At 57.0% G+C, this 17,195-nt stretch overlaps 2 protein-coding genes across 2 annotated transcripts in view; both read left to right on the forward strand.

Annotated features, from left to right (window-relative positions):
* The window catches only part of LOC309887169 (receptor-type tyrosine-protein phosphatase V-like), a 31,913-nt gene extending 29,843 nt beyond the window's left edge, over nt 1-2,070 (forward strand). Inside the window, exon 39 of the mRNA XM_082778680.1 lies at nt 1,612-2,070. Coding sequence (XP_082634806.1) covers nt 1,612-1,671 — 60 coding nt within the window. The 3' untranslated portion in view covers nt 1,672-2,070. The remainder of the gene's footprint in view (nt 1-1,611) is intronic.
* Nucleotides 2,071-7,999: 5,929 nt separating this feature from the next.
* LGR6 (leucine rich repeat containing G protein-coupled receptor 6) overlaps nt 8,000-17,195 on the forward strand; it is a gene marked incomplete at both ends in the record, with an annotated part of 124,323 nt that continues 115,127 nt past the window's right edge. The window contains one exon of the mRNA XM_082778741.1: nt 8,000-8,193. Coding sequence (XP_082634867.1) covers nt 8,000-8,193 — 194 coding nt within the window. The remainder of the gene's footprint in view (nt 8,194-17,195) is intronic.

The raw sequence follows: 17,195 nt of genomic DNA on the forward strand, positions 1-17,195 counted from the left end.
CCCAGCTGCAGAGCTGCCTGTGACCGGCTAATCACATTCTTAATTAATGTGAACCATGCGCTTGGTGGGAGCCGGAGGAGGGCAAGGCCTCCGCTGCCCCAGCCTCAGAGCTCCTTTGTATTTCAGCTGTGCTCTCGCCGCGCGGAGACACAATGTGCCCATAAACACGCAGCAAGCGCCCGTCAAACGCCGCTGCCCCACGGTGCGGGGGCAGCAGAGGCAGCAGCCTCTCCACCTTGCTGCGGGCAGTGTTTGTTCCGATCCCAGCACGCCCTGTTCTGGCCTCCAGCCCCGTGCCAGCCTCCTCCGTCACCACGGGGTCCGCCAGGACGCTGCCTTTCTCTCCAGCGGGGGCACGCCGCTGTCACGCCAGGGCATCGGCTGATGTGGTTTGGTTTAGAAGCCAAACAAGGGGGAAAATGAACCTTTGAGTGGTTGCCCCATGGGTGTTGGAGCACCCTCAGCCCCAGCGCGGTGCGGGTCCCTGGGGATGTGCCCCTGCCTTTCGCCAGGCAGCGAGTGTGCCTGGTCTGAAGTCAGCACAGAGTTGTCGCTCCGGATTTCACAATTGGGCCAGGCTCATTGAAAACATGCTCTGGTGACCTGGAATCGCAGCCATTGTGTGATCTGTGGCTTTCCTGGTCGTGCAGTGGGACTAAACCCACCGCCGGCGGGGAGGGAGGCTCCTCGTGACTTGCAGCTCAGCCAGCGCATTAGCGAGCTGCTCAGGGGCCCCTCTGTCAGGTCCCTAATCCCCCTTTCTGGCTACCATGTGATTGCAGCCCACATTTGCTGGCCAGCCCTGCCCTTCAGCGTGAGCACTGAGCACAGCCTGACTTACCTTTCCCGGAGCCCTGCCAGGGGTCGGTCCCCAACCAGCCCTGCATGCCCAGCACCTTCGCCCCAGGGCGCTTTGGAGCCTGGCGTTGTGTTGGAGCAGTCTGGTGTTTGTGCAGAGCATTTACCAAACCTGCAAAGGAACAGAGCTCTCTGGACCAGCTAGGTGCTGACAGATCATTTTGCTGATCTTAAAAACAGAACAATAATGCAACTGGACTAAAATGACCCAGACTGGGCGCTTGCAGAGATCTACCCTGGTCAGCCCTTTAGTCAGTTTTGTTGGGACAGCCACCGAGGGACACTCCTGCCCATAGGTCTTCCCTCCTGGTCGCAGGTGACTGCCAGACCTTGTGCACACCACGGAGCTCTCCCCAGTGCTGCCCTGCAGCAGCGCCGGAGTGGCTCTGCAGCCGTGGTTTGGGTGCAAACCCTGCGGCACATCCAAAAGCCACAGCTGTGCAGATTGAGGAGGTCAGGTGCTGTCATTCCTCTCACACCTCAGTGCAATTTGCCTTCAGGTTTTATGAGTGGGGATGATGAAGCAGAAGGAAACAAATATGGTGTAAGTGCAGCTCCAGGCCTCATTCTTCCTTTCTGGGCAGATCTGGTGACACAGGACAAACGTGGACCTCTTGGGACAGGGAATCCTGCTCTGCCATCAGGCAGTGCTGGCTAATACTCCATCACAAAGTAATTGTAGGGCTTTAGAGGCAAATTGCAGAGCTAATTCTCATCAGAGACCTGATTCCAGAACCCCTTTCTCTTTCTCAGGACCAGTACATGTTCCTCTACACCTGCATGCGGGACATCATCGCTCAGAAGCAGCCGTGACACCACTTGGCACAGCCCGGCACCGTCCTGCCCTCCACCCCTGCAGGGTCCTGGCCGGAGCCAGGAGCTGGGGTGAGAGCCCAGCAGGGGTCCTGCAGCGAGAGGGGACCCACCCCAGTGCCACCACCACCACCACCGTGTCCTGCATGGTGTCCGCAGAGACTTGGGGTCTCCTGAGCAGACTGGGGCAGCGTTGTCCTGCCCTGCTGCAGCCCCTCGGTGCAGACACAGCCAGAGGCTGGGTGGGATGCTCCTTGGTTTGGCCGCTTTGCTGGGATTCCTGGTGTCTGGAAGGTTTGTTAACCCAACTGCACTCAGCACAGGAGGGGCTGCCCGTGTGCACGGGGTGTGCTGAGGTCTCCAGCACTGCTGTGGGCGGTGGGAACAGGCTCGTGGCGGCTGACGGATCAGCATTAGGTACAAACAATAAACAGCCCTAGGAAGGAGAGTGCTTGTAAGGGTGGGTTTGCTTTCCTGGGGTCCTGGTGAGGCCCAGACTTTCCCTTTCTGCAGCACAGCACCCATTCCCAAAAGGGAACCAGTGTCCCTGGCCAAGTGGGCCACAGGCAATGGACCAGGTGCCCTTGGCCAGCCCAGGCACTGCTGCCCATGGCCCACAGCAGCTTCTGCTTGCTCTCATCTGCTCCTGGTACCGAGCAGGTTTTACCACTTTACCACTGCTTCTGGCTGGGTGACAGCATACCGAGAGCTCTCCAGGAGGATGTGTGAACACTGTCAACATAAAAAAGGACCACGAAGCTCTGAGGATATGCATATGTGCACAAGACGATTTATGATGTTATCTTGGCAAGATATCCTGCTCATACTGCAGGAGTCACGTCTCACCACGGTGTTTGATCCCCAAGCCTGTCAGCAGGGTTGGTGATGTCCCGCTATTTACTATTCATGAGGGTGTGCACAGTTCATAGCAGCAGCCACCTGCTGTGTTCTTTGGGAGAACACCAGTGTGTGCTGGAGGCCTGACATAAAGCAAACAAGCTGCAGTCTGGTCCAGAGAGTAAAGTCCCTGGCTTCTGCCGAGTCTTACATGTAGGTTGATGACAAGATGCGATGAAACAAACCTGGATCGACCCCCAGCATTTCCCTGCTGGTGATGTTGGGCACAACCGGTGGTTCTCCTTGGCTCAGTGTGGCCTTGGAGTTCCGGATGCTGAGGATGGTTAAGTCTCAAGGGTGTGTGCAGCTTTGAGCTTTAGCCTGCTATACTGTTTGAAGTCTGCAAGCTCCATTTAATGACAAGGAGCATCCCCATTTGTGTGCCCCAGCGTGCTTTATTGTGTGTTAAACACCTAATGCCAGTCCAGAAGACCTCAAGAACATCTGTGGAGCCCCCTGAGCTGGAAAGTGGGGCCAAACCCAAGTTAGAGTGCAGATCTGGTACAGGAGCCACTGACATGGAACAGGTTATAAGAAAAACCCTTGTGAGGGGCACAGAAGCAGGATCCCTTGGGGGCATAGCTCTCTACAGCCTGGCAGCCAGTGTGTGCAGCTCGTGTGCCCACCCCAGGCTGGTGGCCCCTTGGCTCTGCATCACCTCCAAGGTTAAGGAGGGGCAGGAGCTCCCCGTCCTCCCTTTCCTATTTTTCTGCAATCAGAGCTACCCTGCGGCTTGCAGAGTCATTCTGCCCGGGGCTTTGCTCAAAGCCATATTCCCCGTGGAGAGGGACTGGCTCTGGCTGTACCGCTTGTGGCAGCGGAGAGGCCAAAGGCCTCATTTTGGGGCTGCGTTCCCAGGGCCTGCTTTGGGCACTTGCTTTCTGCGGCGAGGAGCAACACATCCCTGCAGGTCAGCCACCCCGTGCCACTCTCAGGAGCAGGGCAGGGTGAGCTCTGCTGGCACCTGCCCCACGCCACCTCCCACCCGGCGGGGCTCAGTGCAGCACAGCTCCATCCGTCTGCCCTGCCAGCTGGGCTGTGGCACCAGGACCTTCCTACAGCCCCTTGGGGAACGCTCGTGGGTCTCCTGTGTGCCTGTGCACAGAGGTGGCAGTCCCAGCACCCAGGGCATGGGGACACGGCGAGGCAGGGCTGATGCACCGCCCTGGGGCCTGTTGCACGTTGTTACAGGTGTGCTGGCTCCAAGATGCAAAGAAGCGAGTGAAAGCCACGTTGGGGGAGAGGCTGCTGCCTGCAGAGCTTCCAGAAATCCAGGAGCAAGTGATCCCACAGCCCTCACATCTGGCTAGCACGACGCAGAGCTCGCACTGAGCCAAAATGAACCTGCAGACGGCTGCAGCCAGCGCACGGGGCTGCAAAGGGACCTCATCACCAACGGGACAGGCAGGTTGCAGGGAACCATCCCACACGTTTCACCCCATGGGTTCGGTCTGGTTGCAAATGTGGCACAGCCCTCTGCCCCGTGCCTCATGTCCCGTCCAGCAGGAGGCCGACCCGGTGGCGGTGACGAATTTACGACCTCCCACCCACTGCTGCAGCGGAGGCTGGAGCCACAGATGCTTGCAGAGGGTGTCGTGGGAGCTGCGGTTTGGATGAATAATTTTCCAGCCCTGCAGCTCAGAGCCACGAAACCCAGAGGGGGAGAGAGAGACAACAAGACAGTAAAACAAAACAAGCCTCCAGCTCCGGCCGCCCAGCGCGTTCTGGACCGAGCCGTGTTGTTCTTCGTACCGAGCCTGCCCCAGCCTGGCAGCATCCAGCCACCACCCTGCTCCACCAGCCCCTGTGCAGAGGCTGAGACCCTGCAGATGAGCAGGGCTGGGGCTGTTTGGGACCCTTCCCTGCTCCCTGGACCGAGAGAGGAGAGCAGGGCCACCCGCCCCATGCATCTCCTGGGGACCTGCAGCCATGGGAGCTGGGGTCCTGCAGCTCCTTGGTCCCATTTCTCTGTTCACTGGTGCTGCTGCTCTGCCTTAGGCTCTCCCCTGTCCCCTGCTCTCCCCTCAGGGCACAGAGAGTCCCGTGGCATCTTCCCCCAGCACACCAACAGCTCCCACCCCAGGGAGCCCAAGCTGAGCACCTCCATGAAATGAAGGACCTGGCTTCAGGTTGTAGCTGCCCCATCTACCCGTGCCGTGGGGATGCCCGCTGCTCTTTCCCTTTCCACCTGAGCCACACCAGCATCACCAAGCACCAGGGCTGCAGCTCATCCCTTCCCAGGATCTCCAGCATCCTCTCCCATCAGCAGCTGCCCTCCCTCACAGCCAGGCGAGCAGAAATGGAAAGCAGCCAGCACCCTCGTGCTCTGCAGCAGGGATGGTTTTCCCCAGAGATCGACAACTAAACTGGGATTCTGCTAGGGTGAATCCCGAACCCCCTAAAATAACAGAGGAAGAACTTCGTTAGCCTGGAAACTTCGACAACTCTAACAAGCCTTGGCAGCCTCAGAGCACAGCCCAGAGCTTGTCTGGTGGTCCACAGCGAGGATTCAGCCAGCAGTGCTGCCCGGACACCCAGCTCCCCTCGGGTCCAAGGCTTAGACCAGAGCCAGACCTCCTCATCTTGGTGCAGGAGTGAATAACATGGCCCTCACAGACCTGCCAAGCACAGGCAGTAATTGTGCTTGCAGTAACTCACGCTGGCTGAACCTCATTACACACTGAGGCTATGCTCTAAATTTTTCCTTTCTTTTTTTTTTTTTCCTGCTCTTAAGTAAGCTGTAGGAAGACTCGTCAGCCACGAACGGTAGAGGCAGCAGGAGAAATCCCAGCCAGGATGTCACCTGCCACCCAGAGGTACCACACCTCTGTGTTAGGCTTGGCCACAAATGCTGGTGTTTGGTCCCGGAGTCTCAGGAGTCTGTGAGCAGGGGTGCAGCGAGTGTTTTGGGGAGCTGGGCTGGGCGAAGGGATGCTCAGAAGCAGCTCAGAGAGGAGGTAGTGCTGCCCTGAGCACGTCTCCGCTCCCCAAACCGCAGGCTGCCACTAGAGGACAACACACAAACACGTGTGAGCCTTGCAGGAAAACCTCTGCTCACAGAGCAGGGAGAAGCTGGGTCTGGAGCTCCCGGTGCCTTCAACCAGGGCACGGCACAGCCCGCATTACTCACAGCAAACTGCATTTTCAGTGAGAACTGGCTGAAAAGTGACACTTCCACCCCGGAGGGACTCATTGGGAATTCCAAGTTTTGCCATGGAAACATGGAAGCTGTCCGGTCCAAACAACTCCACGTCCAGACTCGTCATTGTGCCAGGAGCCAGGCGACACGCTGGAATAAATGAACACTTCAAATATTAATGTCTATTAGCGGCTCTCAGGGAAATGAGACAAGGAAATGAAGCACCACAGCTGAGCTGGAATAAAAAGCAAACAGAAAAGTTGGAGCAAAGTGTGACATGCAGGGCAAAGCCCTCCAAATTCGGGCTGTGTTGCTCCAAAAACAATGTGAAAAATGTCATTGCAGTCAATGCCTTCCTGAGGAAATGGCTCTGTTTCAGCAGAATGGCACTTTTCAATAGGAATCTCTTTAATGTGATTTTTAAGAGCTCTATTAATAGTGAGCTCAGCCAGAGTCCTGCATCCCCAAGGAGAACTCACTGAGCGAGAAATTATCAGGGGCTTGCAGTGCGAGCTTTGGCTGCCCAGAAAGAGAGACGGGGAAATCATAGATAAAAGCTGCAAATGCAGCCAGGAGCGGAGTGACAGGCCCGACACTTTCTCCAGATTTACACCACATTCCTGGCTGCTGTCAGAGCAAATCCGTTCATTTCAGGCCATGCTAAAGCCCCGCAGCAGGGCTGGAGGAAGGTTTGTCAGCGGACCCAGGGAGCAACCTGTCTCTTAGGGCTTCCCATCCACCCACCAGGACCCCTCCATCCGGCTGGCAGTGTTTTACATTTGGAGCTGTCAAAATACATCGCCGATGTCTAATTAATGACATCTCCAGAATTGCCTGCCATGGAAGTGGCTTAATTCTAATTAAATCAGTTCCTGCTCCTGTACGAAAATCCTCGCTCCTCCACACTCAGCGGCAAAGTTTCCACTGACTTCAGCGGCGATAGGGTTTCAGCCTGGAGACTGCAGGATCTGAATGGATTTCACAAATGAAATAGCTTCAGGTCCTGCGTCACCCAGGCTGGGAGCCCTCAGCCAGGGTCTGTGCATCAGCCCCAAACCCCGAGCTCGATTTGGAGCAGACCTTTTCAGAAGAAATATCCACTTTGGGCACAAGTCTCACACAGGAGGGAGCGGACCCCCAGGCCTGGGCTGGCTGGAGCTTCTTAAGTCTCCCATTTTGCAGACCTGACCCCATATAACTCTCACCTCATTTATCCTGAGAAAATCATTTTGTCTGAATAAAAAGTGCATTCGCAGGAAGCGGGGCTGTGAAAACCACGCATGGCCCCGTGGGGAGCTGCAGGACACCCTGGGACCCTGGCTGCAAGCCCCCACTCCACAAACTGTTGCTGTTTTCACCCCTGACCGCTTTACCTAAGGTTAGAAAGAGCTCTTGGGGTGAACACGTTGCTGCCACTAATACAGCTCATGCCCCAGCTGGATCTGGGTGATGTTGGACCCAGCTGCCCGTCAGCACCAGCACCATGTCCCATTTACCTGGAGAGCGCCCTGGGGAGGCCCCTGTGGAGCTCAGCATCCTGACACTGCTGCTCCATCCCTCGCATCTCCCACCCGGCCCCTGCCCAAGGATGGAGACAGTGAGAGGGGAGCGAGGTCAGATGGATGGACGGACAGACAGCCCCGCAGCCCTGGGGACAGCAGTTCCCAGCAAGCAGCTCCCTGGCAGCTCCAGCGCCCTTCTCCCAGCTGCGCCCTGACTTTCCTGTTGCAGTTGGGTTTAGCAGCCAGCGCAGACACAGAGTCCTTTATCTGGGGTTATATTTCAGCGTCCCAAAGTCTGGAGCCCTTGAAGTGCTGGTTGGGTACTCCTCTTTATGCTCCTCTGCCCTGCCAGAGCCAGCTTTGCCTTCCCCTGCCCTGCTATCTCACAAAAACATTGTTACAAAACAAGCACAGGTCCCGGAGCTATGAACAGGTCTTTATTTGTTGAGGTTTCTTTTTTTTTTTTTTTTTTTTTTCCCCTTTCTTCCCTTTGAATGAAATTCCTGCCAGCTCTAAGAGAGAGAGAGAGAGAGAGAGGGAAAGAGTAGAAAGTTTAACTCCTCCCATTGGAGTGTCTCACGCCCCTGCCCAGCCCTTGAAACCCAATAACCAAGATCATTCAACAATGCCTTCCCTTCCCTGGCTGCATCCTTACTCCTCTCCGAACCGCGGGAGGCACGGTGCCCGCTGCCACTGAGGGACCAGGGAGCTCCCCTGGGTGCAGCCCAGCCCGGGGACAGGGCGAGCCCGCGGCTCCTCGCACGCTCCCCACTGCTGCAGCCCGCTGAGGATGGAGCAGCTCTTCTGGGGTGTCCTCCTGGCCTCCTCTGCCCGCTTCCAAGCGGTGGCTGCGGAGCCAGGTGCGGCGCCCTCGTGCCCAGCCCAGTGCCACTGCGAGGAGGATGGGGTCATGCTCTCGGTGGATTGCTCCGAGCTGGGGCTGTCGGAGGTGCCCGCCAGCCTCAGCCCCCTCACGGCGTACCTGTAAGTACAGCCCTTCGCCTTTCCTTTCGCCTCGGGTCTTTCTCCGCACCCCTTCGTCAGCTGCGGTTTTCCTCTGGCTCGGAGCTTTGCGCCACTTTTTCCCCAAATTAAATTTCCCCTGGAAATTAGAAACAAAATAAAACAGAAAAAAAAAAAAAAAAAAAAAGGCAGCTATTACTCCAGGACCTGCCAAGCTCAGGCAGCTCCCCCTCCTCCCCGCGCCCCTCTGCAAACGCTGTTTATATTGCGATGTTATGCATGCTTTGCTTCTTGATTACAGTGGATCAGAGGAGCTGATTTGCTGGGTAGATTCTGATTGTCTGAGAGCATAATGGAGTATTTATACTGAGCAATTACTGCAAACTGCTCTGGGATCCTTCTGTCAAACATTTCAATAGCCGTGATAACTCATGGCTTTTGGGGTTTGGGTTGGGCTGGCCACCAGCAGTGTCCAAGTTGCCTCTTTAAAATGAGTACTGAAGTCCTATAAGAGATGTAGGATTTTTGGTGGTTTATTTTTCTTCCCCCCTCTCTGGTTTGAATTAAAAGTTCCTAATTGTCTGAATGCTTCCCATCCTCTCTGGTATTAATACCCCAAAGGGTTACACTACCACAGGGACTGGTGGGTCCCTTTCTAGCCCCGGCGATGGTCCCCGTGGTGCCATCAGACTCAGCGGTGGCTGAGCATATCCCCAGGGTGAGCAAGGGACTCCCCAGGACGATCCCAGGCTTTGACCAGGAGAAGAAATCCATCTGTCTCATGGAGACAGGTTGGCCCTGGCATGCCCTGGGGAGGATGCTTGGCCTTTTGCTGAGCAGAAAGGGCTGCGGCACTGTCCTCAGCTGCACAGCAGCAGGCTGCTGAGGTCCTCCCTTGCCTTTCCCAGCCAGGGATGCAGTGAAGCAGCCGCTGCATGTACCAGACCGTGCAGGACAACCTGTAGCCCCCAGGCAGAGCCGGTTTTGTGCTCGTTGTGCTGAGAAGAGCCAAGTGTCCAGGTGTGGTGTGCAGACCGTGTGGCTCTGATGGTCCTGGCTTGTCCTGGGATGCAGTTACTTTGCTGGTAAAGCCAAGCACCCTAAGCAGTTCGAGAAGGGCTTTGCAAAGCCAGGTCAAAGCTGCCATGGCTGGATAAGAGCTCTGCCTGTCCTGCTTGCCTGAGGGCATCACTTTATGTACTGTTGGGCCAGCTGAGAAAGAAGTAAGACAGGACAGGATGATTTTCGCTGGGGAGCCTGGACGATGAGAGAGCTGTGTAATGCAAGCTGCATTTCCGTGGGAGCGCAAACCACGGAGCACTTGTCACACGAGGTGTGCGCTGCGTAGAGATATTGCACTGCACACCCCCTGGGGCTAAATTTGGAGCCAGCTGCCTCCGGGTGAAAAGTCACTGCAGCTCTTGAGCATGTCCTGGTGGAGGTGGCCGACAACACGCGGGCTGCAAGCAGGGCAGGCTGCAGAGCTTTGCAGCCCCCCATGCTCCTGCGAGGACAAACCACAGCCGCGGCAGAAACCTGCTCCCAGTTTGCAGATCCGACTCCCAGCAGCTGTGGTGCCCCCATCTCTGCAGAGAGATGAGCCCCAGCAGCCTGGGAGCCCCTGGAGCACGATCCGAGGGCCAGCTGGAGCTAAGCTGCTCTCACTTACCCTGAGCACAATATCAGGGCAGGGACGCAGAAGGGTACGGACCCCTTGTGCAGGGTGGCAGCAGGCAGGCGCTTAAAGATGCTCTTGGCTTTTGGCAGAGGTCTGGGAGCTGGGCTTGGGGGCAGCCCAGCAGCTAGGCACCAGCAGCAGCTCCTCCGCCAGCTTCACGCACAGGGTGGCGCCAATGACAGCAGTTTGCCGGAGGTGCACCAGCCGTGCAGCCTCCCCAGCCCGGCACCTTGCAGGGAAAAGCGGGGCTGCGAGGACAAAACCCGTGGGATCCAGCCAGGGAGCTGGCGGAGGGGCCGGGGTTCTCCTCCTCCCTTCAGGGCTGAGGCTTTTGGGGAGCCACAGCGCGTTTGCCGTGTGATTTAAGCAGCACCCGTGAATTAAGAGCTGGGGAGATGTAGCCGAGGGAGGAAGGCAGGATGTTCTGGGAAGTGCTGGGGGAACAGAACTGGGTTTTCTCCCTGCTTGTCACTGCCTTCTGGAGTTACCTTCGGCTAGTCACGTAAGGCTAGTTTCTCGGTTACAAGGTGTGCAGCCAGGGCTGGTTTTTCAAAGCAAATCAGCATAAGTTTTGTCGGAACTGTGGGTCTTCAAGAGAGATCTAAGCTCTTCATGTAAATTCCTGTTGTAAATCCACACTCAGATATGTAAAGGAATGCTTAGATTTTTTTTTGGAGAGCTGCAAGTGCTGAAAAGCAAGCCCTGTAATGTCAAGGAGGAACCCGGAGCAGGAGGGCAGCTGCACCCACGGCTTTGCAGCTCCTTTGCTCCGTGCCCTGCCTTCTAAGCAAACTGTACTCCTGTAAAGAGCAGGGTTCCCTCGGGAGCAAAATAAAGGGTAATAACCTCTGATTAGACACTGCCTCGCCACTAATGAGCTCGCGTTCATGCCCTGTCCTGACAGCGCAGTGTCTCCGCGGTGCCTGTCTCTCCCCCAAAACCCAGTCCTTGCTCATTCGGGCACCTCCCTGTGCCTGAGCCTGGGATCCTCCAGGTGGGATCAGCCACCCGAACCCAAACTTTGCCACGGGAGGGCTCCATGGTGAGCTCACAGCTGTGGTCAGGGCGATGGGAGAGAAGCAGGTCACTTCTTCCCATGGGGACCTTTCCAGTAGGCACCTGGGTGTGCTGGGGGCTTGGCTCTGTTAGGTGAGAGGACCCCGTGGTCTGCGTTGCTCAGGGCTTGCTCTGGCTCTAGCAGCCCATTTTGCTGTAGCAGCACAGACCATCCTCTCTGCCTCCTCACCTGGGGGCTGCTGACGACATCCTCAGGACATGACGAGCTTGGAGGGTGAATGGGGTTTTAGCCTGGCCACGAAATGCTGAGGTTCAGCTGCAGCCAAAGACCTGACAGGCTGCATCCACCCAAAAGAGCTGAGCTATTCAGAGAGGAGAGAGGAGCTTTAGCTGGCATGTCAGCACGTCCTGGCAGCAGAGTGCCAAATATCACAGCTCTGCCTGCCGCGGGCAACAGTGTGCGCAGGGGAGTCACTGCTGGGGCTGTGGGGGATCTCGGGGAGGACAACAGCAAGCCGAGAGCACAGGAGGCTGGAGCTGCGAGGGGAAGGCTCCCGTGCAGCACAGGAGGCTTTGCAAAGAGGCACTGAGGAGGCTGGTGTCTGCTAATAGGGGAAAACAGGAATTGCTGCTCGGCACTCGCAGAATTAGCTTGGCTTTGATGCCTGGCACTGCTGCAGCCCCTGTGCGTGACCTGGGTGAGCAACCCCACCTCTGATTCCCTGGGGTGTGCAAGTGCCACGTCGCATGGGCTGGGGGAGGTCGGCCCCTGGGTACGTGGCTGTCCCCATGCCTGTCCCCTGGGATGGCATCCTGGTCCCCTCTGCCCCCTTGCAGCCCCTGGTGAGAGGGAGGAGGAGCTGGAAAGATTGCCCAGAACCAGGAAATATCTTAGGTAGGATGACACGATGACACCTCTGGGTATCATGGATCCAAAGCCCTGCTCAAAACAGACCCAGCTTGTGGCACTGGTCAGGGAACTCATCTGCTTTGAACATCTCTACTACCTCTGGTAACCTACCGTCTTTCTGGTTTTGACCACAAACATCGGATTTTTTTTTCCTTCTTAATATCTAACAGCATGGTCCAGCTTGTGCCCATTAATTTCCATCCTGCCCGGACAGAAAGCTTCTCCTTCCCCATGATGTTTCCAAGGGGAACAGGGCCAGGAGCTCTCAGCACCATTCTCACCTTGCAGAGACATTTTAAGGCTTTGCCTGGAATTTAGCAGCCCCCTGGGAGCCCAGAGGCAGGGCCCCTCTGCTCCCTGTGCTGCCCTCTGGCACCACGATCTGCACCAGGCAGCTTCTTCCGTGCTCACACAGCACCCGTGCAGGGAAGGTTAGAGCATAAGGTGCCTTTTTCCTGGTATTTCTATTTTCTAAGCACCCCAGAACTGTGAGCGGGGGAGGGAACAGGGTTTCCAGAGCCACATGTGATGCTGGAGCAAGACAAGCAGGAATGGAGGCGACGGGCACACACCCTAGGGGGACAGAAGGAGCTGCCAAAAATGCTGAGAGCACTAAGCCCTGACACCCCCATTCTGGGCATTTCCAAACCACCCCTGTTCCTGGTGACCACGGTGATGATCTAAGGGCAACTGGGAAATGCCACTCCTGCCCCAAATGGCCACAAGTCCAGTCCTTGCCTGGGAGAACAGCAGCCAAAGCAGGAGCAAGGAGAAATGTTTGTGGTCCTGGGATCCCAAACCTGGCAGATCAGGCTGGTGAGGGGCATTAGGAGGGCTGGGATCTAACACACATGCTGCAGTGGGTTCATGGATTTATGTGCACCATTTGACATCTTTAAGGCTCTGTTTATTTTTCTGTTTTCCTTAGAATAATGGGGATAACGGGAGTTTCCCACCTTCAAGCATTTGCTTTCTGCCAAAGGGGCCCTACAAAGACCATAGAGGCACCCCACAGGACGCAGACGTGTTCTGCATCCTTGTTAGCAGACTTCAGGGGTTCCTGAAGGTCAGGCTGCCTGGGCTCAGCTCCTAATTCAGCACCCCAATTGCACCCAAGGGTGCTCTGTGCCTGAAGGTGGCTTTTTGCTGGTACATTGCAAGGAAGAGCCCGTGGGGACATCTCCCAGCCCCAATGAACACCGACACCTTGGGGTGGCCAAACAGGCCACCAGCTCACAGCCCAAATTTCCTGGTCCCTCAGCCCACAGCAGTGCTGGGAACACGGCTGGTTGTTAGTTGGAGAGCAGAGGGCCTCATCCCTGCGGTACTGTCATGCTCCAATGCTGCAGGTGGTGCTCGGCATGGGCACGAGTGTCCCGGGGAGCCAGCGGGATATTTACATATTTTCACCTGCTGCTGCTATGTTTACCTGCAGGCCATTTAATATTCACATTGCAGTACTCCAAAATTATCAAAGCAAAACCTCCAGGTCATTCTAGAACACAATATATTGGCTTTTTTTTGTTCTATACTTTATGTGGACATGTGGGCTCTTTGTCCTGGCTTGGGAGGAAAGGAACTGTTGAAGTCTCTGAATTCCCAACGAGATGGAAAATTCCAGGTTTCTGGCAGTTCTCCATGTCCTCCCTCCTCTTCCCCATCTTCCAGCCTCCTCTGTCAAAGGCTCTGCTCCCTTGTACCCCTGATACCATGATACCTTGTGCCCTTGCACCTGATACCATGAGCTAGAAAAGTTTGGGTCTTGCAGTGGTGTCCTGCACAGCTGCAGCTACCCCGGACTGGTGCTGCTGGGACTCACTGGTCCACAGGCAAGGGCTGCAGCCCCAAAATGCTTCCAGCTAGGAGAAGCGATGCTGCGGGTGACAGGATTGTGGGCTGTGGCTCCAGTACTGCAGGTCATGACCGAGTCCTTCCCAAGCTTTCAGTTGGAATGGCAGGAGGCATCCCATGAGGGGGTTTGGAGGAGGCAGCAGGGTGTCTGGGGCACAGGATGCGAGCAGATGCCCACTTGTTGGCAGGGCGCTCTCTGAGGAGGGCTGCGGGAGGTGGCAGGAAGGATCTGCCCCATCCCAAAGACAGCAGCAGGTCCCCAGGTCCCTGCAGGAGAGGCAGCAGCCAGGCCTTTGCTGCACTTGCTCGGCAGCTGGCAGTGAGCTCTGCACTCCCTGGCAAGCAGGGAGCAGGTGTACGGATGAGGAGCGCAGCACGGCGCCGCGGTTAGAGCAAACCTGCATGGGGCCGTGGCTGTGCTCTGGGCTGGACAGCCACTTGTGAACTCCAGCTGCTTCCTCCCAACGTTTCCACCCTGCAAACCGCAGCAGGGCAGGCTGGCCGGGACAGCAGGAGCCCAGTGCCTCCCGTGCGGGCTTTGGGGGATGCTCCACCGCTGCTCCCATCGGTGGCACCCAGCGAGGATGGGATGTGGCAGGTCCCCATGTCCCCACACTCCCTTCCAGCTGGCAGCTCCGCATGGAGACCCTGGAGCTGTCACTCGTCTTCTGTGTGCTCTGGGCTTCAACCTCGGCCGTTTGGTCCTCGCTCACAGCCCCAAGCCCCTGGAGCCTCCCCACCGAGCCACGAGCTCCGGGCACGGCAGTGCTGGGCTTTCTGCAGCATCGTGGTCGTGCACTTCCCCTGCAACCGTCCTCCTCCATCTGCCCCCCCTGCTCCTCCCTGCCCGCCCCCCAGGCTAAGCAATATGCCACAGCCTTCCCTCTCTCCCTCCCTTCCTTGAAGAATAAGCTCATAAATCTGCCCAGGGCAATGAAAACACTGAGCTCATGGCCCTTAGATCTGTGCGGGAGGAGCTCTAGCTGGCGATTAAAGGAGTTTAGGGTTTTCTTTGAAAAAGCTCTTTGATTCTGGCAGAGGCTCTGGTGCCAAAAGGCAGCGATGGAGCTGCAAATGCCTCTCCCCCCCTCTGCACCTGCCTGGGTCAGGGAGCAGCAGGAGGGTGGAGGAGGGAGAGGGGAGCACGGCACTTGCCAGGGGGCTGCAGTGGGGCTGCGGGACCCCCGGCACCCCCTCCAACCCTCTGCCAGCAGCAGGCAGGTGCGTGCGGCCACCCTTCGGTGCGGGCATCTCAATCACGGGTGCCAAAATGCCTCCTCTGCCCCAAGGAGCTACCCCAGGTCTATCCGTGGGGATGCTGGGCTGGGTCTCGGTGAGCCAGCAGCCCAGGATAATGGATGGACAGACAGACAGACAGACATTCGTCCTTTTGGCTGCTCTCAGGCAGCTCAGAAGGCGTCTGAGGTGGGCTAGGCTGCTCAGGGAGCTGGAAATGGGAACGCGAGCTGCCTTGGTGCACCACTGCAGGCAGCCCAGGAGGGCTCCAAGAGCAGGGATCCCCACCGTGATGCTCTGAAACCTGCGGGAAGGAAGAGGGGAGGACTGTCAGGGCTGGGAGGAGCCTGAGGTCTCGGGGAAGGACCTGAGGTTGGCAGGAGCTGAAATGGATCAGGAGCAGCCTTCCTGAGGAAGAGCAGGACGGAGCGCAAGCACCTCGTGCTGCAGCCAAGTCAGAGCAGAGCCCTCTCAAGGGGAGGCAGGTGCTGTGCCCGTGGTGGAGGGCAAGGGGAGGACACGGTGAAGCTCAGGGAGTGCCTCCAAGCTCGCAGGGATGTGCCAAGGAGACAGGAAGGGGTAATGCACAGCCCTCTCCTGAGCTGCCAGCACTGGCTCTGCTGCCAGTGGTGAGGGAGGGCAGCCCTCCAGCCTCCCCCCTCCGAGGGACAAGGAGCCTCCCCAGGCACCAGCAGCTCTCCATCCCCGTTTGCCTTGTTTGCAGTCCTTCCTGGAGCTGTTTAAACCTCTTTGAAGGACTTGGAAATGAAAAGCAGCCCCCATGGGAGTGGAGCAAGCCAGACACACCTGTAAGGTAGGACCTGCTCAAGGGACCTGTTCTCTCTCATTGAGAGCAGCCACAGGTCCCACTACAAAGAGACCCTGGGGAGACAGAATAGTTTCCAGCACTCGATATCCCCGTGAGGCACCAATTAGTAACATTCCCCTTCATTCAAAGGGAAGGTGAGGCCCGAGCACCGCATCATCCGCCAGGGCTGTGCGCGCTGGCACCGCGGGGCAGGGCGTGGAGGGGAAATGTTGGCTCCTCCGCTGAGCGAGGGTGGGAGAGCAGGGGGAGCACACACAGGGACAGGGAGGGTGCCCCCCACCCTTGTCAGATGGTTTTGTAATGTCTGAGCCCCCGGGATGTTCCCCCTGCCTGGTGACACCTCCCAGCCCAGGCAGTGCCCTACAGTGAGCCAAGCCAAGGCGTGACGGTCCTGTGGGATATGAAGGCAAAAGCCCCCCTTCCCCAGGATGCTATCCTGTGTCAGGATGGCTCTGGCTGTAATTGCATCCCACCCGGGACAGCTTCAAGAGATTTCCCAAATCTGGGCACTTCTCAAGCAAGTTTTCATCACTGCATGTGTGAAAGCAGCAGGAAAGGCATTTGCATTTTCAGACAGAAATTCAACTCCTATTTCTCATAGGGAACACGAGAAGAAATCCTAATTGCAGGGTACAATCTCTGCCCTTCTGCTTTACCCTGATTTCTGCAGCTACTCCCCAGCAGCAGCCTCTGTACCCCCAGCAGGTCCCTACGACGTCCCCTGGGCACCCGGGCAGCACCATGCCAACGTGCCCACAGCCGGGGCAGCAGCACTCAGCCAGCATTTCCCAAGGAAAGAACAAGGTGCAGAGGCACATCCCAGGCTGCTGCTGCTCAGACACTGTCCCAGGGGGCTGTCCCCATGCTGGGATGTCACCTGCACATGCCCCAGGTAACAAAGGACAGGGACATTCCTTTAGGGTCAGGTGTGGGGTGTTTGCTCCACCTGCAGCCGAAGGCGTCGCAGGACAGGAGCTGATTTATCGGAGCGGGTAAGAATTTGTTGCGCTGTTTTCCTGTGGCAATGAGTCCCGGGGACTGATGAGGTGCTGGCTGCACAGAGCTTTATCAAGCCTAGCATCAGCCTTGCTGTCCCTCTCGTTTTGGCTGCAGCAGGTTCGTGTGCTGCAGGTTGTGTCTGCAGCTGCAGCCCCATGCGGGGAAGTGCCTGTCGGTTACGGTGTTGCTGTTCTTTCATGTGGCGTAAGACAGCAGAGGATTTATTGGCGACAAAAGCATGAACGCTGGAAGCCTTGATTTATGGAAGAAGGGGGAAAGGGAATGTGTTGCAGCCCATGCTGGTGGTGAGTGAGGTGTGTTTGAGATGAGCTCATTGTGAAAACTGCCCAGCTCCTCCGTGGGGTGCTCTGGGCACCCGGCAAACACTAATAATGAACCCTCCTCTAATGTCCTTTGAGATCAACTGATTAAATAAATGCTGCAAAAGAGCTAGAGACTCCCAGCACTTTTCAGCCAGCCGTCCAGCCCTTTCAAGCTAAAAA

Source organism: Aythya marila (genome assembly GCF_965140915.1).
Source record: "Aythya marila genome assembly, chromosome: 24".
NCBI classification, from domain to species: Eukaryota; Metazoa; Chordata; class Aves; order Anseriformes; family Anatidae; genus Aythya; species Aythya marila.